The sequence below is a fragment of the Aulostomus chinensis genome, chromosome 18 (genome assembly GCF_037954235.1).
Source record: "Aulostomus chinensis isolate RoL2024-O1b breed Wild chromosome 18, RoL_Achi_v1.0, whole genome shotgun sequence".
Lineage (NCBI taxonomy): Eukaryota > Metazoa > Chordata > Actinopteri > Syngnathiformes > Aulostomidae > Aulostomus > Aulostomus chinensis.
Genome location: NC_141337.1, coordinates 24,515,241 through 24,539,121, shown reverse-complemented (window position 1 = coordinate 24,539,121; position 23,881 = coordinate 24,515,241). Strand labels below are relative to the sequence as shown.

At 40.6% G+C, this 23,881-nt stretch overlaps 3 protein-coding genes across 6 annotated transcripts; 1 reads left to right on the top strand and 2 right to left on the bottom strand.

Annotated features, from left to right (window-relative positions):
* Positions 1 to 1,066: 1,066 nt before the first annotated feature.
* Positions 1,067 to 12,791, bottom strand: znf653 (zinc finger protein 653). The gene is made up of 10 exons (XM_086186076.1): positions 12,262 to 12,791; positions 12,043 to 12,083; positions 9,139 to 9,447; positions 8,510 to 9,042; positions 8,275 to 8,431; positions 7,131 to 7,215; positions 6,888 to 6,999; positions 6,689 to 6,803; positions 6,520 to 6,619; positions 1,067 to 4,650 (listed from the first exon to the last, which is right to left on the bottom strand). The coding sequence occupies exons 1-10, from the start codon at positions 12,555 to 12,557 to the stop codon at positions 4,473 to 4,475; spliced, it is 1,926 nt and encodes a 641-aa protein (XP_086042202.1). The 5' UTR covers positions 12,558 to 12,791; the 3' UTR covers positions 1,067 to 4,472.
* swsap1 (SWIM-type zinc finger 7 associated protein 1) lies at positions 12,549 to 15,479 on the top strand. 3 transcript variants are annotated; one of them, XM_086186081.1, is made up of 3 exons: positions 12,549 to 12,666; positions 12,917 to 13,160; positions 13,578 to 15,478. In XM_086186081.1, exons 2-3 carry the CDS (start codon positions 12,924 to 12,926, stop codon positions 14,133 to 14,135), a joined length of 795 nt encoding a protein of 264 aa, XP_086042207.1. In that variant the 5' UTR covers positions 12,549 to 12,666; positions 12,917 to 12,923; the 3' UTR covers positions 14,136 to 15,478. The 3 variants fall into 3 exon arrangements, with proteins under 3 accessions (XP_086042207.1, XP_086042208.1, XP_086042206.1); XM_086186082.1 differs by lacking the exon at positions 12,549 to 12,666 and having other exon boundaries at positions 12,675 to 13,160; positions 13,578 to 13,719; positions 13,819 to 15,479; XM_086186080.1 differs by lacking the exon at positions 12,549 to 12,666 and having other exon boundaries at positions 12,675 to 13,160; positions 13,578 to 15,477.
* Positions 14,457 to 21,687, bottom strand: epor (erythropoietin receptor). Of its 2 annotated transcripts, none has more exons than XM_086186077.1 (8): positions 21,419 to 21,687; positions 21,075 to 21,210; positions 20,689 to 20,855; positions 20,033 to 20,181; positions 19,799 to 19,955; positions 19,422 to 19,509; positions 19,222 to 19,309; positions 14,457 to 19,091 (listed from the first exon to the last, which is right to left on the bottom strand). In XM_086186077.1, the coding sequence occupies exons 1-8, from the start codon at positions 21,567 to 21,569 to the stop codon at positions 18,372 to 18,374; spliced, it is 1,656 nt and encodes a 551-aa protein (XP_086042203.1). In that variant the 5' UTR covers positions 21,570 to 21,687; the 3' UTR covers positions 14,457 to 18,371. The 2 variants fall into 2 exon arrangements, with proteins under 2 accessions (XP_086042203.1, XP_086042205.1); XM_086186079.1 differs by having other exon boundaries at positions 21,075 to 21,277; positions 21,419 to 21,556.
* Positions 21,688 to 23,881: the final 2,194 nt, after the last annotated feature.

Genomic DNA, 23,881 nt, shown 5'->3' with positions numbered 1-23,881 from the left:
AGAGTGGGTGTCTTTGTCCCAGCGAAACTGGGAGACAATTCCACGGAAGAGGAGCCTGATAGCTGAAGGCTCTGGCTCCCATTTCACTTTTGGAAACTCTAGGGACCACAAGTAACCCTGCATCCAAAGGGTTCTAGCTGGAAAATAGGGGACTATGAGCTCTGTTGAAAAAGAAAGTACCTGATTGTTGAGGGCTTTTATATGTTAGAAGAATAATTTTGAATTCTATTCTGAATTTGAAAGGGAGCCAATGCAGAGAAGCCACTAAAGGAGCGATATGGTCGCCTCTACTAGTTCTTAACAATGTACAGGCAGCAGTGTAATGTGTGCAGGTAGACTGTAAGTGTATATATATTGTATATATGTTACTGTGTCTGATATATGTTTACATTGATAATGGCCTCCAAAAGTGCATTTTGCCTTTCAAGTACTCACAACTAGGTCTCTTGAGCTCATGAAGTTTTGCTTACCTGTATTACTTTTTGTTACTGCAGAATGCCGAAAGAAACAGCCAGGTGTATTTAACTTAAAGGCAACTGATGGCACACAACAGCAAAACTGTCCATTTTACAAACTCTCAAGCACATTATCTGTTCAAATGCACATTTTCTTGATACAGCTGTATGTTTTCAACGATCCACCCATGCCTCTTGCTCAGACCCTGACAGGGCCACTTCATGTCAGCTCCACAGGTTGAGTGGCATTTGCAGCCCAGACTTCCCTGTTTTCACTGACCACACCCTGAGATTGGTTAACATTAATATTGTGATTTATTAAACAAAGGAACTGATATTCTGGTACTCAGTAGTGTGTTTCTCAGCTGCCAGCCTCCTACAGTACCTGGGGTAAACAGGTTTATTTAAAGGCTCACTGATCTTGGAGAGTAGTGAGCCTTTGCATGATAACCCAACTATAATACACAAATCAAACATCTGAAAATATGAGTGACTTTCTTCTTCTTTTAAAACTGGATTTAAAGGCTCTCTAGCTGAACCATGTTACGTGTTTTTCTGCTTCGGTACTCTTCAGTTACTAAGACTGAACATTTATTGAAAACACATGAACATAATATACAGGAATTCACACTGTGGATCCAGTTACAAACATATTTGTACAACCTTTCTACGTCAGCTCTCTGAATAGGGGGGTTAAGCCAGATACTAGGTTGCACCTAGTTTTGTTTTCTTCATAAATGGGAAACTGAGCTGGCGATGAGGTGACTGCACCTCCAACGGTATCCATAAACTACATTGCTACAATATGACAAGCTCACCTTCAAAATCCATTAAAGGGAAGACAAATGAACAGGAGTGACACATACAAAAGAATAGGTGTGTCACGTGGAAATTACGGACTAAACTGCAAATAAAAGAGGTTAGATGATTAACGAAGCATACTGATAATCATTCCATGTCAACTAAAATATGTTTGAGTAGGTGAAGTCAGGTGGGCCTCGACGAAGCTCTGAAATTCAATGAAAAACAACAAGGCGTGCCGTAAATAATTTAGAGCAGAATAGTGGAACACATTTTACTTGAACAAAAATTTCACCCCAGATCACCAGTTTAACTTGAATTAGGTCCATTAGGCTGTAGCACAGCTTTACACTAAAATCCAATACCCAGTTAAATGTCCATTATAAGTAGTTAACTGCAATGTTCAGTATGGGTCATTGTGTGACTAGGTGTCAAGACACTCAGGCTTTTCATTCCTTTTTACCATTTATGCACACCCACATTTGGTCACAAACGCCGTAGAGTGCATTACATAAGAGGCAAGAACATTCTGGACATTAACCAGCGGTGTTAAACAACTGCATTTGATAAACAAAAAAATGCAATACAAACAGTATTCACATATTTTAGTGATTCATCAGTTCACAGGACTGAATGGAGTGCATTTCCATATCAGTAAAACACATTTTGCAACATAAAAATGACACAAGAGCTTTCCTGAGAATTGTCACTTTTAACTCACTCAAGTTCTCATTGCTGGACTCTGGGAAAAGATCGATGGAAAATAAGATGAAGCTCATATTACTTTCTCAATATCAACTGAAATACTTACCTGAAAGACCCCACATTTATATCAGCACGACCAGTAGCACACTAAGCCTCAATATAAGCGTTTTCACAGCATTAATTTCAAATATATCTTTCAAATAAAACATTTAGAGTTAATATTTTATATTTACACACTGTCTGTCTTATTTTTGGTGGAACTCTGACTTCATTTAAAGAATTGTTTCATTGTTGTGTGTTTTGGAACCCATGAATACACAAATTAAGTGCAAATTAGATAAGCAGTTTCCAAGACCTACAACAATGCTTACTATATTAAAAAGCAAAAACAAAACCTTTTTACATTTTGCTAATCCTCACTCACCTGTACAGCTGTCATTTCTGACAGAGCCCATACAAAATTTACAGTGACATGGTGGGACATTTAACATAGAAAATTTTAATAATTTTTGAGACAACTGAGGCCTATTTAGCTTAAATGACAGCAATGGTAAGCAAATCTTATCTGCTGTAGCAAAATTAGTCTGCGCAAGCTAAGATTAACCCCAACTTGCTATTGTTTTCAGGTGACTTTTTAAATCGAGAGCCATGTAAAAGGGGTCTCAGTCATATGCACTTGATTGCTAAATAAATGGATCTGGAACAAAGGCTAAAGCTTCAAGTCACAGGAAAATAGACATTATCATGATCTAATGACACATGATGCAGACATGGACAAAAACAGCATTGGTTTTATGTTGTAATGCACATCTATTCAGCCCTAAAGTTGTTAGTGTGATAACAATGGAAGAACAGACCTTTTGTAATCCAGGGTAACCCTGTTTATCTGCCTTTACTACAACCCCCCAAATCCAAGAGAGCAGAACATAGCTGCTAAAGTCAGCTGAATGTGGAGCATCCAGGACCGTCCTCCACACAGTGGGGATACACAACATTAGATGTGTTGGTCATGAATGGGCCACTTTTTTTCCTTTAACATGACCTGCAACCTGAAAATAATGAACCCTGGAGCGGCACAGCAACGAGTCCTTAACCCCCAAATTAATTTAGCATTACTGAATGCTTAATTCCTTTGACTCAATTTTAAAATGTGGTTTTGGTTAAATGGCTAAAATAAACACTGTAGCTCCCAAAGCCTTTCTTCTGTGGCCAAGAATATAAGTAAACACCACACCCATGGATGTAGACGCTTTAAAGTGCCTTAAAAATGGCAGTTACTAACAAGTGGCTAATGTCAAAAAAATGAAATGTGAAGCTAGCCGTGACAACATTGAAATCAAACATCCATAATATAGCTCATTCATAGCCTGACATCAGCGCTTTACTTCTAATGACTAACTCTATTTAACAAAACTCAAACCAATGGTGTTCATTTGTGAAGATTATGATGGAGGTGGAAGAAAACAGTAAAAGAAAGTACTCGTGGTGTCATATAATACACTGCTGACAGGCTGACTATTCACCTTCAGAGCTTAATTTAGTAAAAGTATGATTTTTAGCTGTTTATTCCATGTAGTGCAGAAAAAAGCAAATTTTCAGGGGGAAACCATATTGCAACCATCGCTCACTTCATCTCTCCTGAAGGGAAGGGAAATGCTGGACAACTCTCAACAAAAATCTAGCTAGCTGAGCATTCTAATATTTTTAGTTTAAATTAGAGCAGAAACACACACTTCTGTGGTTGTTTTTAAGGTTTTGTATCGGTTACATGAAGACAAAACATCCCCACTGGTCACGTACAGAGTATCTCGCTTGCTTTCAGTCCTGCGCACAGCCAGCAAGAGCCTGTCTCCTAAATAAAAACCCATTGATTTGTATCAATATAATGATTCAATGATCCACAATACAATGTCATTGATGCAAGTGCATCTTTACTTTGAAATTTTCAGGGAACATTCTCTTTACTTTCACCATCCTCAGCACTGTGGTCTACTGTACTTTATTCTTTAAAAAAAAAGAGCCCAAGAATAAACTTTGAAACCAAATGTGGCTGTTTTTTGAGTGGTTAATAGGCAAACTGTAGAGCATGATGTAGTTTCATATTAATGGCAGGCCCCTAAATTTAATCAAATCAAAATTATATGATGGCAGACTTTGGGATAACAAAAAATATTGTATCGCTGTTCAAAGACTAAACATGATATTGTGATAAAATTTAAGACTGACATCCCTTCTGCTGCACTGTGGTGGGATGGAAAGGGGTTTCATATTCATTTCCTCCGAATGTACAGAATACGTTCAGAACCCATGTTTGGGCTGTGTACTACGAAACAGCTTGTGTCCTGCACAGCTGTTCATCTGTACCACATTGTTAGCGTCCCTTGGCTAAGTGAGCATCGACATGTTCATAACTTGGAATCTCAAGGCATCTTCCTTTGGTGTCCGAGGACCAAGCTCGACTTGTGTGCATGTTGACGATGTTCCCCTCCTATAAGCAGCAGTGTCTGATGCTCAGGTTGCCTGCGTTTCCGGGTGGCTCTTCAGCTTGTGGAACTTCACACTGTCCAGTTTCTCGAAGCGCTTATCACAGAACTCACATGTGTAGTTGTAGTGGGCCTCTGGAGTGTGCTTCTTCATGTGCCAGTTCAGTGAAGCACGCTGCCGACACTGGTAGCCGCAGATTTCACACCTGACAAGATGACGAAAAAGTTGAGAAGACAAAAACAAAAAGCCAGGTGATAGTAGATGATATGCAGTATACAGTCACAATTCATTTTCATTTCAGTGTGGTGGCATCTACCAAGTTTACAGACACTATTTTTGTCGATCCTAACTGTAATACTAAATGTTACGACCTCGCTCAGGGAGGAGAAAAGGGGAGCAACATAAAACCAGTTATAATCGGTATCATAAAGCTATTTACTGATAAAGTTTGAAAAAGAAAGAGTAAAGTTACAAGCTGAGGCCATAACAAAGGAAAAGGGCAAGAGGCTGCTGCTCAAATCAAAGAAAGTGATAAAACACAAAGAGAGTCCTCATAAGGAGAACTTAACACTACTTGAATATCTGAGGGTTGAACTGAAAAGGAAACAAAATCCTCATTAACTGAAACACTGGTGGGAAAACAGAAACACATTACAGTCAGCACCCTTCTGTCCTGGTGTGTCCAGACATGTATAACAACCCCATGTGAAACCCTACAGTTGTTAGTTCATCAAGCTATTCCTAGCCCAAATCCTATCAAACACACACACTGCCAGGCCTAAGCAACCACACAGTGCCACACACAGTTCTGCCTGGGCATGCTGAACATCAGCCGTCCTGTTGAACGGCCATGCCAGACTTTAAGAGTGGCCGAATAGTGACTGGTGGAGCTGGTCAACACTGCACCAACCACAGCAGCCCTGGAAGGAACCACACCTCTGTCGTAGGCACTGGCAACCACAGCATTTGCATAACAGAGGTGAGGCACACAGAAAGGGGGGGGGGGGGGGGGGCGCACTGGCTGGAACACCAAACAAAGTAGAGATGTAAAAAAGTACAAATACCACAGTGACAAATGTCACCATGTTTAACTAGATTTTTTTCCAGGTATTTGTACTTGACTTCCACTTCTTTTTTGTTTATACTTTAGATAGAAAAAAAGCAGCTTTTTATAAAAGATGGGCATTTCCCTGACAGGAAATAGCTTCAGTGCCAGTTCACAAGCTCTCTGCAAATTTATTCATTCTGAACTCCAAATCAGGTTTACACTGAAACAAAAAAAATGAATAAAAACTGAACTATGATTACATCTCACTATCTCTCTCAAATCTCTCCCTCCCTGCAGTATTGCAACGCAGTGATACACGTGAACAATGAACATGTGACATGCGTGGAATACGCAATCCATTACCCACCCTGTCCTCTCGTGTGACGTGGATTTGGGCCAATGAAACAAACGAATCTTGCTCCTTTTTTACACATCTTGTCTTAGTAATTTTTACCGTTCACCCACCTGTTTTATTATAACAACACCAGAGACAGGTCTGCACAGGTGTTTGACTTCCATGCCATACCCTCCTTCATATATGCAATGTTACAGCTCAAAACTGGAGTGAACACAGGTCCTTTTAATGGACAGAGTCAAAGCTCGGAAAATCTTGCACAGCTATGGTTCAAGAAATCGCAACAAGTTTGGTGGGAAAGTTAGAGTTGGAGAGGATGTCGGAAGCTGGAAGAAGAAACCCCTCATGTTCACACACAAGAAAAAATGAGAGCGTTAGGGACACTCAACCATGAAGAAATTGTGGCTTAAATGTCATTTGATATTATTTTGGTCTGTTTTAATTTCAGTTATTTAAAATAAATAAAGAAAGTGTACAAAAATAAGTTAATTCTTTTTAATCCTGAGCACTTTTCAAAGCCTTTACATTTAATGGAAAAATAGGGTGAATTAGTACTTCTTTTACATGAGTATCTATACCTCTGCTTGAGTAATGACTGAGTACTTTTGCCCCCTCAGGTCCTAAATAGTCAGTTGATAGTAGTTGATCTGTCAGTGGCATTTGTCACTTACTGCAATGGTGTTTCTCCTGTGTGCGTCCGCCGGTGAACCTCCAGGTGATTCTTACGCTTAAATGACTTTCCACAAGTCTCACAGATGAAATCACGGACCCCTGTAGAGAAATTCTGTCACATCACACGTGGTTTATGACATTCTAACACAAGTGTTTCTTTGAGCCAACCTGAATGGATGATCATGTGTCGATGCAGGTGGTTGGACAAGTAGAACTTTTTCCCGCAGCCTGGATGAGGGCAGACCTTGGTCCTGCCTTTCCTGTGAACTAGGTTCACATGATTCTATTAAGAGTCAAGAGTCACAAAGAGTGGGTTATTTTGATCTTCAACTAAAATGTTGAATGTGAATGAAAACAGTTGTTTTACCTGAAAGCTGCTAATAGCTACGTAGACTTGACTACAGCCCTCGTAGGGACAGTGGAACATTTTAAGCATTCCGTCAGCCTCAATAACTGGTCCTCGTCTGTTTCTCTTGGATCTGTCAACACAAAAACGTGAACAGATTTACAAAAACAAAGTGAAAACAACTGGAAGGCACTTAGATAATCACTTCTTCTGAGCAACTGCTAAATCTGAAAATCTATTCACTTGAATGTGTGAACCACAAACCTGCTAAGACTCCGCTGCAGCTCCCTGTCACTCCGGAGCTCTAAAGTATCAACTGAGGGTTGCAGCAGCTGCTTGTCAGTCAACCCTGCATAGAAAAGATGACAAAATGATGACTGAAGTAACTAAACTGTACTGGGCCTGTAATCAGAAAGCTTCCTCTTGCTCAGAGTTGCTCCTTTTGACAAAATTTAAAGAAGCCTTTTCCTGAAACTTTAGACTTCAAACTGGTGAAGATAAGCAAGTCACAAAGCGTCTTAGTTCATCAGAGAGCGAGAGACAGATTCTCCACACTGAGTGACAGTGTTCATTAAACAAAACAGATTCAATCATGACATAATCGTGTTTGTGGTCAATTTCATTAGTTATTTAACAACTGCAAAAATGTATGAGTGCAACAGTGATGCTGTGAGTTGGCTGTCCCTCTAACATTTAAAGCACCTTCACTAGCTTCATATTGTGGTGCAATCTGGGTCATTTCCACTGGGGGGGGACAGCTTGCAGGTTTTCGAAACACCATTCACTGACACTCCCAGGGAGTTCAATGGGAGTAAATGATGGAACGCTTATCCACCATGGCACCATCAGAAACTAAGTATATGAAATATATCAAGGACTAAAACTACCAGTAGTTGATAACTCTAACAAATAAGCAAAACAACTTTCAAACATTTGTAGGTTCTAATTAAAGTATGGCTTTCAATTTGCATAAAATAATATTGATGTATTCATAATTACATTAAACCATAAAACAAGGATTTATTTCTGTCAGCACATGTTTTTGTGAATGGGTTAAGCTGACGTTTCCTTGTTGGTGAAATGCGTCTCGTCCTTACTCCCTCATAGTGTTGCTGAGATGGTATTGAATAAGTAGGAAAGAGCAAAACATTATGATGAAGCTGACTATGGACCTCCTGGATGTAAAATGTCTTCCCTTTATCATTATGTGCTATTTAACATTTGGGTGGCCATTATTAGTGTGTGAATTCCACAGTTATGGCCCAAAATGTGTTTGATGCAGTAACCTTGACTTTCAACCAGCAAAATTGAACCAGTTCATCACTGAGTCCACGTGAAATGAAAGACCACCACCAAAAACCTCAAGTAACAGCCAAAGTATGCAACATTGGTTTTTAAGGGAGCACACCTGTCATGGAGTCTTCGTCCTCGGGCGTTCTGATTTTGGAGTCAGACTCGCACACCTGGTTGTAGGTGACCCCCCCGATGACAGTGCAGGTGACCTCCTCCACATTGCTGGCTCCCATGTTGAGCGCCTCATAGCTTGGCCCAGTTATGATTATTAACTAGAGGGACCAAAAATCGAATTTTAGACAAAATAAGTAGTATCATTCTTACCACAGTGTTACATCTCATTCACTGACCTGTGAGCTTTCTAAAGGTGTCCTCTGGTCAGGAATCTCACAGCTGGTCATCACTGTTTGCAGGGTTTGCGGATCAAACAGCTCACCGTGCTCTTGAATCTGCATGGTAGGTGGGACCAACATCTCCGGTTGGGAGCCCAAATGGACAGAACCACTCAAGCTCTGTGACAGTACTGAGTCCTCATCTATCTTTTCCAGTTTGTCAGCTAAGGATGCCGTCACAGTAACACACTCGTAGCCGTGCCGAATTGTTCTAATTCCTTCATCCCCAAGTCTCTTAATTCCACCCTCTGCCTCATCTCTGCCTCTCCTCAAATCCTCAGCCTCCTCCAAGGTGATGGAGTGAAATGTTGGGTCAGGGGAGCCTTGTGAGCGCTCGATTACCATCTCCATCTCCCAGACAGGCCGCCCTGTCAATGGTGCATCCTTGGAAGAGGTCTCCATGCTGGGTTGGGGATTTAGAGTGGCAGCCTGTTCGATTGGGCTCATGGCTGCATGCTGTACCCCAGAGGCAGCCACATTTTCTGCCAAATCTACAGATGAATAAAGAAAAACTGGTTAATAATCATGGAACAGAGAACCTTGGTAAAATTAGACAATGAAACTGAAACGTTGTCAAAGTTACATACCTTTGGGAGCATTTACCTCCTTCCTTCTCTTCCTGCTCACTGCTCCTTTCATCAAGTCATGTTTTGCTACAGTGTCTCCACTATCCACTCCATTCACTCTATCCTCATGCTCCGAGTCGCTGGCCTCCCTCGGTGGTGAGTAAAGGTACTGCACAAATGAATGGTCTGAGTCACACTGCCAGATTGCAGCAGTGGAGAAGTTGGGCTGAGGCTCCAGGGCTCTTAGCTGGGGCTCATTGGGGCAGGAGCAGGAGTGCTCCTGGTACCAGCAAACCAGGCTATGGATGCTGGACACACGCTCCTTCCTACCTGGGGAACAACAAAAGTCACAGCACAGGATTCTGCTTATACTTCCTTAAAACCCTTTTTCAATTTTTAGGGTTTGCTTGGGAATAAATGTGTGAGAGAAAAAATACCAATCTATAAATCAAGCATAAATAAAAATAATGTATACACCACCATACAATTCAAAATCTAAATAATAAGTACTGCACCATTGCCAGTGCAGCCTGTCTGGGAGATGGAGACGGTAATCGAGCACTTACAAGGCTCCCCTCAGCAATAACCTCAAACGGAATATAAACACAGTCCACATCAATAAAAAGGCCCGGCAAAGACTTTTCCATCTCTGACCGCTCAAGAAATTCAGAGTTAAGTTTTGTCTCCTACTGCGCTTCTACACAGCCATCGTCGAAAGCATTCTCACTTCTTCCATTACAGTCTGGTTCGGCAGTCTCAACACACTCTCCCGGAAGAAATTACAGCGCATCACTAACAGAGCATCCAAAATTACTGGCTCACCCCTACCATCCCTTGAATCACTACATCCCCAAACGCACACTGTGCGGAGCCAGCACGCTCATCTCTGATCCCACTCACCCTGCACACTATGCTTTCCAGCCACTGCCCTCTGGGAGGCGCTACAGGACAACTGCCTCCAAAACAACCTGCTTCAAAACAGTTTCATTCCCATTGCACTAAACATTCTGAACTCTGAACACTGAGGATAGCCTTTATGCATGTAATGTTTTTGTCTGTATGTATATCTATAGTATATGTTTAATGTTTAATTTTGGAACCTGTACCAAGGAGCTATACTGAAAACAAATTCCTCCAGCCTGGCTGTGTAGCGATTAGAGAATCAATCAATCAGTCAGTTGTAGTCAAATTATGATTCTGATTCAGAATTTAGCTCATGTTTACCTCATCTAACTCTTATTTATTTTATTCTTTTCAAAATTGTTCATCCATCAATCCGTTCTCCAGGTTGTGGAGGAGGCAGCTCCAGCAGGGATCCTCAACTTTCCCCAACCAGATCAACTAGCTCTGACTGGGGGATCCCAAGGCACTACCAGGCCAGCATTGAGATATAATCCCTTCACCCCTCTCCCACTTTGTCCACTTTTAAGGAGTGGACAGAGGTACTAAGCTCAATGGCGAGCTTTGAGCTGGTCACCTACAGAGTGGCTGGAAGGGAAGGTATATTCAAGAGGTGTGAGGCCCATTCCTAGCACAATAGCTGGATATGAAAGAATGACACTGACGATTTTTTGCTTTGGTCAAATAAAGGATGTGTATATTATATTTCATACCTGGTGTGTGTTTTCATTTTGTGTTTTGTTTAGAGATCTATGCTTGTGTTGTAGGCCTGGCTTGTTTTGTTCATTGTTGCTGGACAACAGATTCCTTTATGTTTTCATTTTCTTGACTGTAAAAAGAAAAAAGAAAAAGACTAGGCAGATACTGAAAAAGGACACAATGCATGTTATTCTTATGTATGTAATTGTATATTTTAGTATTTGTCAAACCAAAATATCAATAAAAATATAATAATACTCCCTCCACCTGGTCCTAGGCCTGCCTAGCAGCTTCTTTCTAGCTAGACTTGCCTGGAACTGGGAGATGCCCAGGAGGCATTGTTTCTAGAAGCCCAAACCACCTCTTCTTGAAAAGGAAGGGAGAAGTGGCTCAATTCCAAGTGCCTCACAAATGACTGAGCCTCTCATCATATACCTAAGGGAGCCCCCCCCTCCAAGAAACCTCCTCAGATGCCGCATATGTCATGACCAAAGTTTAGAGTAGCAATGAAGACAGAGCAATAGATCAAGACCTCCCTTTTCAGAACAGCAGTCTAGTAAAAAGATGATGTAACCCATAAAAAGTAATTTGTGTTTTAGGGACAATTTTAATGGATAAATGATAATAAAATACAAAATCAAGAACGTCTTAAATCAAAGTCAGCTAGTTAATTGATTAATCGACCACTCACATATGCAGTTTTCACACAGAATTTACCACAGATATTTCACCACGAGTTCTAGTAAATATACCCACATTTTGGTTGCACTCTGCCTACAAATACTGATGAAAATGACAAGTGAGTTAAAACAGTGTACCAGAGTGGAGCTAATTTTTGTGCAATAATTTAGTAAATGTATATTGTTAAAATACAGATATTTGCTGTGGGCATAGAGAGAAAAAATAGATCTTTTGGCCTCAAACTATTTATCCCGGCCTAAAAATAACTTAACTGACAGAACAAGTTATAGCTTGTGACCTAAATAATGTCTTGTGGTGTACATAAAGAGTATATATCTTTTGGTGCAATGATATGAATTCAAAGACAAGAAGTTCTTAGTTGTTCTTGCAATTGGAATATTTTGATGCCACAAAACATACTGTTCCCTTCAATTTGATAAATGAGCAGTCACAAAATAATTTCTTTAAATATCCAACAAATCTAAACTGATTTTAAATTTGTAGCAATAAGATAAATGTGAAATTATACATTCCAGGACTTTGCTTTGAAGTGAATGGGCAACGGCATGCATTAGTATGACCCCAGCATACCCAAAACAATCCCCTATCTTGTTTGCATCCAATTTTCTTGACTATAGTACTTACCTTGTTTCTGTGTTACTGACACCTCCGGGACAATCTTTCTCCTGTAATGCACAATTGCGTCATTATATAATGTCTGGTCAGTTGAAGCTTATTAAAATAGTGTCTCAAAGATTAAAAGAGAACTAATGTTGTGACTACAGAGCGCTTAGACAAAGACGTGTACAGCCATGGTCAATGGAGTTAGCAGGTACAAAATAAAGCGAGCCCAGACAGACTTACCCACAGTCTTTCTGCTTATGTTTCTCTCCGTACGTGGAGTGCAGTAGGATCAGATATTCTGCCAGCCCGGCATCACTCAGGCTGGTCCTTCTGCGGAGCTCACTCCACAGCTTATGCGACTCTCCGAGATACACTCTCCGAACATCGTACTTCTTTCGGGATTCCAGACGCCTCTGAGCTCGGTCGGAGTCGGTGAGCCTGGGTCGTCCCCTGCAGCGCCTTATGTCACCCTTACCTTGGTTCCCAGCTGGGTCTGAGTCCAGTGGAACCTCCAACTCTGTCAGACTGTGCGCCATCTTGGCCACAACAGCTGATATTGTGATTTCCCAGTATTCCGGAAGTTGTGTCAGCCCTAACCGGAAGCACGAATTAAGACGTTTTCGCCATCCTCCTCTCACAATTCAGGTTGGCACATTTTCCTCATCATGGGTCGAACATAGTTTTACAACTTATGTTTCTGAATCAATACTGAGTAAAATACGCATTATGAACACCCATAAGTGCGGCGGAACTTTAAGGGAAACGGACTGGTTCTCACACGGTACACGGCTGCACGGACCTCTGTAACAGACGCGGGAATATCCTGTATGACAAACCTACTAGAAAGACGTATCGAATTGTCAGCCATGGTGGACATTTTAGCACATACTTTCAGGGCCTTCATGCCCCTTGCTGATCCCGAGAGGAGCCCCGGCGGCCGTCCTCCGCCACCGACGACCTGCAGCAGCCCCCTGGTCCTCGGAGAGATGAACATCAGCCGTTCCGTGCTGCTGCTGGCGGCCGTGACAGCTGCCTCAGAGATGGGCATGAAAGTGGTGTTTTTTGCTCAAAACCAAATCCAGAGTCTGCCACCATCTCTGCAGAAATACCTTCCCAACCTGAGTCCGCAGACTCTGAAGGTAGAAATTTCCTGCCGTATTTGTTTGGCTTTATGATTATTTACTGACTTCTGAAATATATTTGAGAAGTTTAGAGTTGCCCGCTTGTCTATCAGTACAATTAAATTATCAAACATTTATTAACAGGTATTTCTTAAGACAGGATTTTTGTAAAAATTGGGGATAAACCTATATTATTTTTCAGGGCTAATAATGATTGTTATTGAGCCTCAAAAAATGATCAGACTAGACAACTGGACTCAATCCTCTTGTACAATAAAATGCTTCATAGAGTTGCATTACCTGGTTGATTTATAAGAAACAATGGAGGGAAAGAATCCACAGAGAATGACCTCCCATATTGATTGGTTTGTCTGACCAACAGTCAACTGCCAACAGACTGACATATGTTGTCTTTTTTTCTTTTTTTTTGGAAAGAAAATCAAATTTTGCTATCCCAGGACCGTGGAAGAGTTGCTTGTCCAAGTGGCCAGCCTTCACGAGTCCTCGAACACTTCTCCCACTCCTCCATCTCTGATCATCGTTGACAGACTTCAGGGCTTCCTTCGTACACCTGGAGGTGGTGGCCAGAGTGAATTTCATCTAGGAGAACAGTCTTGTGCTGCGCACTTGTCTGCTCTGTTGTTTGACACCGCTGCCTTTCTCACACATGTCTTAGAGCAGCAAGCACCAGGCCTAGGCCCCTGCCGCATCATTGCCTCTTATAAATCAGAAGTAGACATTGGGGAGCCCTCTGCCATTGACCCCATCCTCAGTGTCCTTGAACGCTATTTTGAGGTACGATGTACATTGGATGAAGACAGAGGCTATGGAGCTGCAGCATCTGGACTGCAGGAGATGTGGCACATTTACCTCTCGGGGACAGGCATCACACATGCCACCAGCACCAAAGACCCAGGGGATGGGCCAGGTGTAGCCCAAGAATGGCAGGTGTGGATTTTTGCTGATGGTTTATTGGAGTTTAAAACACTTTAAAAATGTCTGTGTTGTACTTAAAACAGCTTGAAATTAATTGACAGATGCCTTCTTTTTTTCCAGCATTGATTGTTTTCACCACTTTTTCTGTTTCCAGTTTAAGCTGCTTGTCATTCCCAGGTTTTGTTTGCACGTTGTGTAAAAATAAATAAATAAAATCAGGTTTCATCAGCAAAAGAATATTTACAACTCAGACTTTCCATTGAATTAACAGAGAACCTATGGATATAATCCCATGTGATAAATCTGTCACTGATGCTGTAACATCGTGCTGTAATCTGCTTTTCACCCTCTCTGAAATCAGTAAGTAGGACCACCATGGCTGTCGTAGAATGTTTAATGAGCTTCACTTTTAAATTACACAAAATGTTCTCACTTATAATAATGAATCTAATACATATTATAATTAAAGAATGGGAAATCTGACCAAATGGAACAACAGATCCCTCCCAATCAAGTGCTGCAGGGATAGAGTATTTTTGTTGGCCAACCTGGAAGTTAGCATCGCCATGAATTCCCTCGATCAAAAGCCAGGAGAATTGTTTTTTTTTTCATTTTGGACCATCTCACAAAGTAACCACTGTGCCAAACCAAAGGTTATGAGACGTTCAAGCATGATGATCTTCATAGAAAACATTGCTGTCATCATTTTTAAAGTGTAAATGCAATTGATAGAAGTGCAAACATGACAATGCAACAAATGTGCTGCACCGTGGACACGTGGCTTTGATGTCATCAGAAGTAGTGTCATGCTTCTGTTTTTGGTGAGACGACGTTTGTCTCATTAAGTCAATTGTTAGCGACTGCTACTTACAAGACAAAGACTTTGAAATTCACAAGTGCTTTATGTACTCTTACATGCCTGAAATAAATGTATTTGTTTTGAGAAAAAGAAACAACTGACCTCATTTCAGGCATTAAAATGAAAATCCACTGGAATTGGATGTTGGTTGATGTGCTTTTAGGGCTCAGCACCACTCTATCTGAGTGATATTCCATTCAGTTTTGCAGAGACCCAAAGAGAAAATTATCAACCTCTTTTTCCACCTTTTCACGTGGAAAAAGAAAAAGTAACACTGACATTATAATAAGCATTTTGAAAAGTGTATTGATGTATTTTGTTTTATATACCTTTTAATCCTGTCAACCCTGTGGTTGGGAATCCCTGATGCACAACAGTGGAGTGATGAATGTGTCTGACTTAAGGGGCTGATATCACATTGAAAATATTTTAGAATAAAAATGTTAGGAAATAAACAATGCCATTTTAAAGAGAATATTATTTCTAAAGTGTAAGGTAATCAAAAACAAACATGACATTTAAGTAAGCTACTAATGAATAAAAGTAATCTCATTAAGAAGAAAGGCTAATATCTCTCGTTTTGTTTCATGTCATTTGTTAATATAAGGCTCACTGTGCATCATATACTTGTAGCTTACTACTAAAGCTAAGCTGTTCCATGCTATCCTTTAAAGAACTCACTAACTTTTTTGGAAATACTTTTACTGTCTGCCAGTCAAGCAGATAGACACCCCTCTCCCCTCTCTGTTGGACTGTTAGTCTAGTGAGCTGTGATGAAAGCTCGCTGTGGGGCAGCAGAGGAAGTCATCTCAAAAGTAATTAAACACATCTCCAAATTGTTTTTTTTGGCCTCCATTCATAGAATTGGATTTCTGATTAACATCCACTTTGAATAAATTGTTGAAAAATACAAGATATTATTTAAGAGTCAGAAATATACCCAGGACTACTTTCTTAATCAGGCGCAGTAATTCGATTTTTGAGTACCTCAAAAAACTCATTGTAAATTCAGTCTACAAAACTTACCTTGACAACTAGAGGAGTGTTATTACAAATCATGGCTGACTTTGTAGTAGGATGAGAAGGAGTACGTCTGGACAAACAAAGACTCTGATCCTGATCTGTTTGATCCAGAATAAACATAGAGAAGGAATTGCAAGTTTTGGAAGCTGAGATACCGAGACGAAGACAGAGAAAGTACTTCCAAGTATGTATCTGAAGAAATTAGAGGCTATTTTGTAATCTTTTTTTTTTTAACACAAATTTCAAGCACAACCCTAGTTCTATTAATGCAGACAGTTTTGGAAATGGTGGTAGATTTTTTAGACAATGTACTCCTGCACCCCACTGCCAACAGTCACTACAGCAAGGCTAACTAGTCGTCAGCTGTCCAGTAGGGGTCTGGAGCTCCATAATGCGTGTGCAAAGAAGAGAACGGTATCTATCCACTTGTATGGAACAAAATGATAACAAGCATATTTCCCAGAAAGTTAGAAATGTTCCTTTGAACAAACAACAAATGTGAATGTAAATTTATTTTACTTTTTTTCACATTTTTGAAGCTACAAGAGCAAACAACCAAAGAAAAAAACATATTTGCTTGACTGGGAAACTTTGTTAAAAGTATTAATTGAGTAGAAATGAACAAGGTTAAGATGTATGATGGCAGTAGTGTCTAACTAAGTAAACATGAAAAGAGCAAGTCTAGTCCACAGCCCCAGTTACTGGAGAAACACTGTTACCTTCAAAGCCTCCGGCACAGCCTACAGTAGAATTAATTTAGGATTATAAAAAATGGCAACAATTTACCACGATGTTCCCTGAAGCAATTGTAAAAAGACAAGCACAATGTTATCTACAGATACAGTGAGTTTCTATGGATTGTGATATGTACACAAGGCAGTTTGGATTAAGTTGGTTACATTTCACGTTTTCATTTTAACTAATCCCACATTACCCCATTCCTCAAACCTTTCCTGCTTTCCTTCCTTGACTGCCTCAAACCCATTTGTTAAATTAATCGAATGCATATTTTTGTAGGCAAACCCAGCAGTGAGCATTGCCATGTCCGTTCAGCTGAAAGCCAGTGAGATTTTTGCATTGGATTTTGGATTATTGTCGGTAATAAACTTTATTAAAATGTATGAAATGTTACAATCTTCACAAATGAAGACCCATTTGAGACAAACTGTTTGTGAAAACGGGCTACACAAATAAAATTGCCTTGCCTTGCCTTCCGTCCATCCATCCATCTGTCCATTTTCTATGCTGCTTATCTGTTAGGGGTCGCAGGGGGGCTGGAGCCTATCCCAGTTAACATTGGGCGAGAGGCGGAGTTCACCCTGGACAGGTTGCCACACGTCCCAGGGCCATCAGGAGCAATAAAGGGCTCAGTATCTTGCTCAAGGACACTTCGACATGATCACCGGTGGAAGTGAGGATCGAACCAGCGACCCTTCGGTTGCTAGACAACCACTCTACCTCCGAGCCATGCTGCCTCCAAATGAACACTACTTTTGTTATTTCTGAACCATAAATGTACTAATTACACAATTATTATACTATGCAGGAATATGCTACTGGCTCCAGACTTACAACTAGCTTTCCTCTTAGTATCATGTCATTTGTAATCCGGTTGTTTGCAGCCTCTGTTTTTAGAACATGCTTTAAAATTCAAGAGTGCAGTTTTAGCTATTTTATTACTGTTTTAGTATTTTGAACAAAATGGTAAAGTATCTTAAGCTTGGGTTGTGAATCCCTGACCTTATTTTTGGGCATTTAATTGATGGGGGGCAAAAAAATCTTTGAGACGAGTGGGGGTGTCTATAGCACAGGTTTGATGGAGGGCAAGGAAGGATTTTTCTCAACAAAGCTGGCTCTTTCTGCATTTAGGAGTCAGAAAGAAGACAGTGAGAAATGAACTATATGAGACTGGAGGCTACATGGATATCTGAAGAACTGTCAAGTAATTTTATATTTTAGTCTTTTTATGGGATTTGTTAACAAGATAAACTGAATATCAGCAGCCTAATACTTAATTTTTTTTTACTGTTCACAGTCTTGTTTGTGTTTTAATCTCATGGGTATTCTGTTTTATAAATTTAAAAATAAAGTGTACGACTAGCACAACTATGGATAAATCACAATAAGAACACACGGTGTGACTCTTAGCTGATCTGATCTACAGGCTCCGATAAAAACAGACGAACCACACACACAGCTACCATTTCTGTGACAGTTTCATCCTGTACAGATTGGATGACGTGGACAAAGTAGAGATGATGTATCCAGTTATTTTGAGCCCTTCTGCTTCGACTTTCATTTTAGTCAGTGCCAGAAGCCATCCACTTCCATATGCTTGTCCTAACAGTTGGTAAGAGGGTATTTTGCTGAGCGTCAAGCCTCAGTCCTTGCTCACCCTGGTTAGCATTGTTTCAGCAGTCATCTTGGACAGGCTTCTGCTTTGGCAGAAAGGGTCTACTATGTGCATGGATCTCATTAGCGTAGATCGCCACTTTCCCAATGTCATCTGCCCGACTCATGGGACTGTAATCCATCGAGACTCCAGAGTCTGCCACTGCCATGTAGGTGTACCCAGGGCCTTTGGGTATCCAGCCATGGTCTGGGTACTCAAAACTGGACTGAGATGAGAGGTGACCTGACCCAGAGCTCTGCTGCACAGACCCGAGGTCAGAGTGAGATTCAGAGAGCTGTGTTTTTCTGGAGGTAAAAAGCATTTCAAGGGGTAAAGCCTCCTCAAAAGTGTCTTCCAAGTGCTTGTCTTCGCTGTGGTTGTTCCCACTGAGGGTGACATAGGCATCCTGAGACTCAAGCTGAGAGGACTTACAGCAAGGGACGGGGGGACTGTGGAGCTCCCGTAGGCGGTCCATCAGCCAGTGGTCATGTGGTGGTATGGCGTTCCATTGTTTAGTCACAGCTGAATCTCCTCGCGTCATCATCTCCCTCTCATCCAGCTCTTTCTCTACATCTTTGCTTCGGGTTAAAACTCTGGAGGTCTTGTGTGGCAGTGGTGGGGAGGCAACTGGGAGGCTCAGGCTTAGCTCAGAGAGAACTTCAAGGGAAGAGGGGCATTCCACAGAGTAGAACAGAGGCGGGCTTAGCCACAAGCCTCCATTTGTCTGTCCTAACCATGCCTGTACAAAATACGACAAAAATTATGATAACTGTTAATTGTCCCATTTTCAGACGCAAGGGATGGCTTCAGTTTTCCCACAATGAGGAGATTCCTGTCAGCCACAACTGTACCTTGTGGTTTGTTCTTACCTCAAAGTCCCCGCCATAATCAGTAAAAAGGCCTTGGAACTTGCTGTCAGGAGTAGGAATAGTCGGCCATATCTTCTTTGTCAGAAACCTGAAAAGAGCACAAAATACAATCTTGTATTTGTCTTTTCTAGATCTGCTAAGGTTCACCCAGTCATCTGTAGTTGATTTTGTGGTAGAAATAGATGGCATGACTGACTGACCTGCGATGAGACATGAGAACAGTGAGAGACAGCACCATTAGAATGAAAGAGAAGATGAGAGTTAGGGACACGATGAGCGGGTTGAGTTCTAGAGGAGCCACAGAATGAGAAAAAAAACAAACATTAGAGGCAAATGGAGCAAAAGTGAAACTAAATTGCGTTTGTTACTTTGCATGTAAAATATGGAGGACAATTCCCTTCCAAGACATGCTTGAGCAGCCAGGGACAAGTGCTTCAGTATTCTGAGATTAAAACATGGTTATGAGATTGAAAAAGTCATTACCATTTCATATATTTATCATCAAGGCTATATTTATGTTGTTGTTGTTTTGTTCCCTGCAGAAATTGGCTTCACACATATGTGAATGAATTCCCACCTGCTGGTAGTGTTTCCATGAACACTGGGTCACTCCAGGCACTCCAATAGCCGTTGTAGGTAATTCCGTCAAATTTTACACGAACCCGTACCTTGTACCTAGTAGCTGGCTGCAGGCCTCTCAAGATCAACTCAGAACTGGCGTGGGCCACTTCCACCTGCAAGACAGATCCAGATCCATGTGGGATCTTTCCTTCAAAACAGGATTCATGCAGGATTTTAAAATGTCTCATACCTGCCACACGTGGCTGTCCGCCATTGTATAGCTGACCTCATAGATCATGCTGTCATCCATGTATTTGAGAGAAGGCAGCACCCAGCTTACATTCAGCTGACCTTGTTGACTTCTGCTCACTGTCACATTAGCTGGAGGGTCCAGCAGAACTGCAGCAGATACAAATATTTCTTTATAGTGAGCTTTAACATATCTCCTAGGTTTTTTTGGGTAGTTGATTTTGATAATAGTCTTTCACTTCTGACAAAAATACATATTTATTTTAGTCTTATTTTAGTTGTTTTTTGTCCGTTTTTGTCTTGTATTAGTCGGCAAAATTCATACTATTCACTGCAGCTGCATGTGCAAGTGTGCTGGGAATGATGGAATTTTGACCACCAACTATTCATTTTCTGTCTGTGGATTTTTGTATCTTTTTTGCTGAATATACCACTAAGGGGGTGACAGTGAATCAAAACAGTTAGGCTGGAAGCTGGAAAAGCATAACAGAAAAACAAAGCAAAGCTGTGCGGAGCAAAGGGACAAGAAGCCAAGTAGTTCATTGTCCATAGCATAGATTATAACAAATAATGAATGTGAATCCTTATGCTGACGTTTCAAATGTGTTGTGTTTGTTTTGCATTATGGAAATGTACCAGCTCAGCAAAATAACTTACAGAGGAGGTCGATGAGTACGCTGCGATTGTGGATCAGTTTTTCCTCCCGATAAACTTTAATATCCATTTTGACAAACATCTGGGGTTGGTTCAGATGGCACACATACAGCCTTTTCCTGCCAGCTGCTTGGAGGACTCTCAGTGGACACTTGCTGCTTTTTTCATCTCTGCTCAGGAGAGAGAAGGATGACATACATAAGTCACTGATATTTAACATACCTGATATTTGATAATTTACCAAATATTAGGACTTTGAAATACCCTGTCAAGCCTGTTTCAACTTTCCCTTTTAGTCATTGATAACTGAATATTCAGTAAATGTAGTAAATGTTCCCTTTGAGGCAGCAGTAGAACAACACATGGGTTGTGGTTGTCGTGTGTCTTACTGGTAGGTGTACGTGAAGTCGTACTGCTCCACAGAGCCAGCGCTCTTCTCATCGTCTTCCCAGAAGCACGTGAAGTCTGTCCTGCCCTCAGCAAAGCACTTGAGGGTTTCTGGCTCCTCGTTCATTAGGATGGATACTGTGTAGGGGGCCACAGAGAAGAGTGACAGTACCACACATGGGGGTGAGGACCAGAACATCAGAGACTGCAACAATGGATGAGACATTTATTTTCTATTTGAGGAGTTTGAGGGAAATCTTTTTAAGTCAAAGAAAGAAGATATGTGTATTTGGTTTTGTAGTATCTACTTTTGCAGTTACGATATTAAGGAACAATATGATCCTACCTTTTTTCTCGAAATTCCGCGCGCCCTGGACGATGGAGTCCCTTGGTATGGCGCAGAGTACCGTATAAAGTGTCAACAATCGGCTCAGGTAATCACACGTCATTATTTTGTCTTCCCTGGAAGACCTAAGCTTTCCGTTATCCGCCTGCATACCTGGAGAACAAGCGGTCACAAACGCGTCTGCCGCAACTCTCTCTCCGGGTAGTAGTATTTGGTGTTTAGATAGTGTGGATAGCGCGACGCGGTTACGCGCCTGCTTCTGAGCGATAAGGTGTGTGTGTGTGTGTGTGTGTGTGTGTGTGTGTGTGTGTGTGTGTGTGTGTGTGTGTGTGTGTGTGTGTGTGTGTGGAGAATAGCTGTTTACTTTCTCCAAAAGTTCGCGATGAAGAGGTGGAGCAAGACTAACATTTGTCCTCTGCTGTGGATGGGCGGGAATCAGGCGCCCATTGATGTTTACATCTCGTTACCGCTCGCCCCGCGCGTAAAAGCGCAGAAAGAAAAACGTATGATATAGATAGACTGATAGATAGATAGATAGATAGATAGATAGATAGATAGATAGATAGGTAGATAGATAGATAGATGATAGATAGATAGATAGATAGATAGATAGATAGATAGATAGATAGATAGATAGATAGGTAGATAGATAGATAGATGATAGATAGATAGATAGATAGGTAGATAGATAGATAGATGATAGATAGATAGATAGATAGATAGATAGATAGATAGGTAGATAGATAGATAGATGATAGATAGATAGATAGATAGACTGATAGATAGATAGATAGATAGCTAGATAGATAGATAGATAGATAGATGGATAGGTAGATAGATGGATAGGTAGATAGATAGATAGATAGATAGATGGATGATAGATAGATAGATGGATGGATGGATAGGTAGATAGATTGATAGATAGATAGATGATAGATAGATTGATAGATAGATAGATGATAGATAGATAGATAGATAGATAGATAGATAGATAGATAGATAGATAGATAGATGGATGATAGATAGATAGATAGATAGATAGATAGATAGATAGATGATAGATAGATGGATGATTGATAGATAGATAGATAGATAGATGGATGATAGATAGATAGATAGATAGATAGATAGATAGATAGATAGATAGATAGATAGATAGATGATAGATAGGTAGATAGATAGATAGATAGATAAATGGATGATAGATAGATAGATGGATGGATGGATAGGTAGATAGATTGATAGATAGATAGATAGATGATAGATAGATAGATAGATGATAGATAGATAGATAGATGGATGATAGATAGATAGATAGATAGATAGATGATAGATAGGTAGATAGATAGATAGATGATAGATAGATAGATAGATAGATAGATAGAAGTGAATTGTATTTCACTTGCACTAGTTTCTTTGTAATATTTATATTTCCAAAAAAAACATGCAATTTCAAAAATAATTAAAATAAATAAATGAGAAGAAGAAATGCGAAGTTTATCTCAATTAAAAGTTAAATGAATATAATGCGTCTATGTGTGTGTACTTTTGTTTGCTATACAGTGAAAACCACAGCAGGGTTTTAACTAGAGGAAATGACATGCCATCAGTCAGATCATGTGGCTCATCAAACTTCCTGGCACAAGCACACAGCATAGTGAAGAGGACAGGGCATCAACATCTCCCATTCTCTGCTGGCCTGGGGCCACTTTCATCTGTACACACGCTCAAGTAACGGAAACAGCAGAACGCACAACTCACACACCTATGAGGCAGACTGAAACTGTTCCTTATCTACACGCTGCACCCATGTTTTCTTCACTTGAGCAACCTTATCAGAGCTGCAGGCACTTGCTGTTCCTTAGTGGTGATAAACAGCCAATGTGGCTGTATGGGCCCATCCTCTTCACTTTACATGCAATTTGGCTCCTCTCTGCATCATTAGAAGAGGAAAAACAGCTTGACACAAGTGAAAATGGTGCTGATTGAAAAAGTGATGCACTTTCTTCACATTACAACATTCAACTACTGACCATGAGCAATTTAAATTGAAGTAAACTCCATATCCTTATAAGCCTGTATAAAGGGGAGGCCCTCATGGGGAAGCTTAAGTCTTGTTATGACAGGAAGAGAAAGATGAGGAACTTGGTGTTGTGGAGAAGAATGGCATGTGTGTTTTTTCTGGTTCTTCAGATAAAATGTGTGACAAAAGCCCTGGCCTGATGTTTTGAGGTTAAAAGGTGGATTTGTGGTAATAAATTACAATTTTGAGGCTAGCACCTATTTTTAACCTTCTGCACACTTGAGTGGCACCTCAAAGGTAGCTGGGCTATCAATTACATTGCTAACTACTCAGCTTCCACTGAGTCTCCACCGTGGGACCCTGGACAATAACAGAATCAAGTCCTTTTTATTTAAAATTGGGAGTGGCAAATCGCAGCAAAAGTTTTCTCATAACTCTTT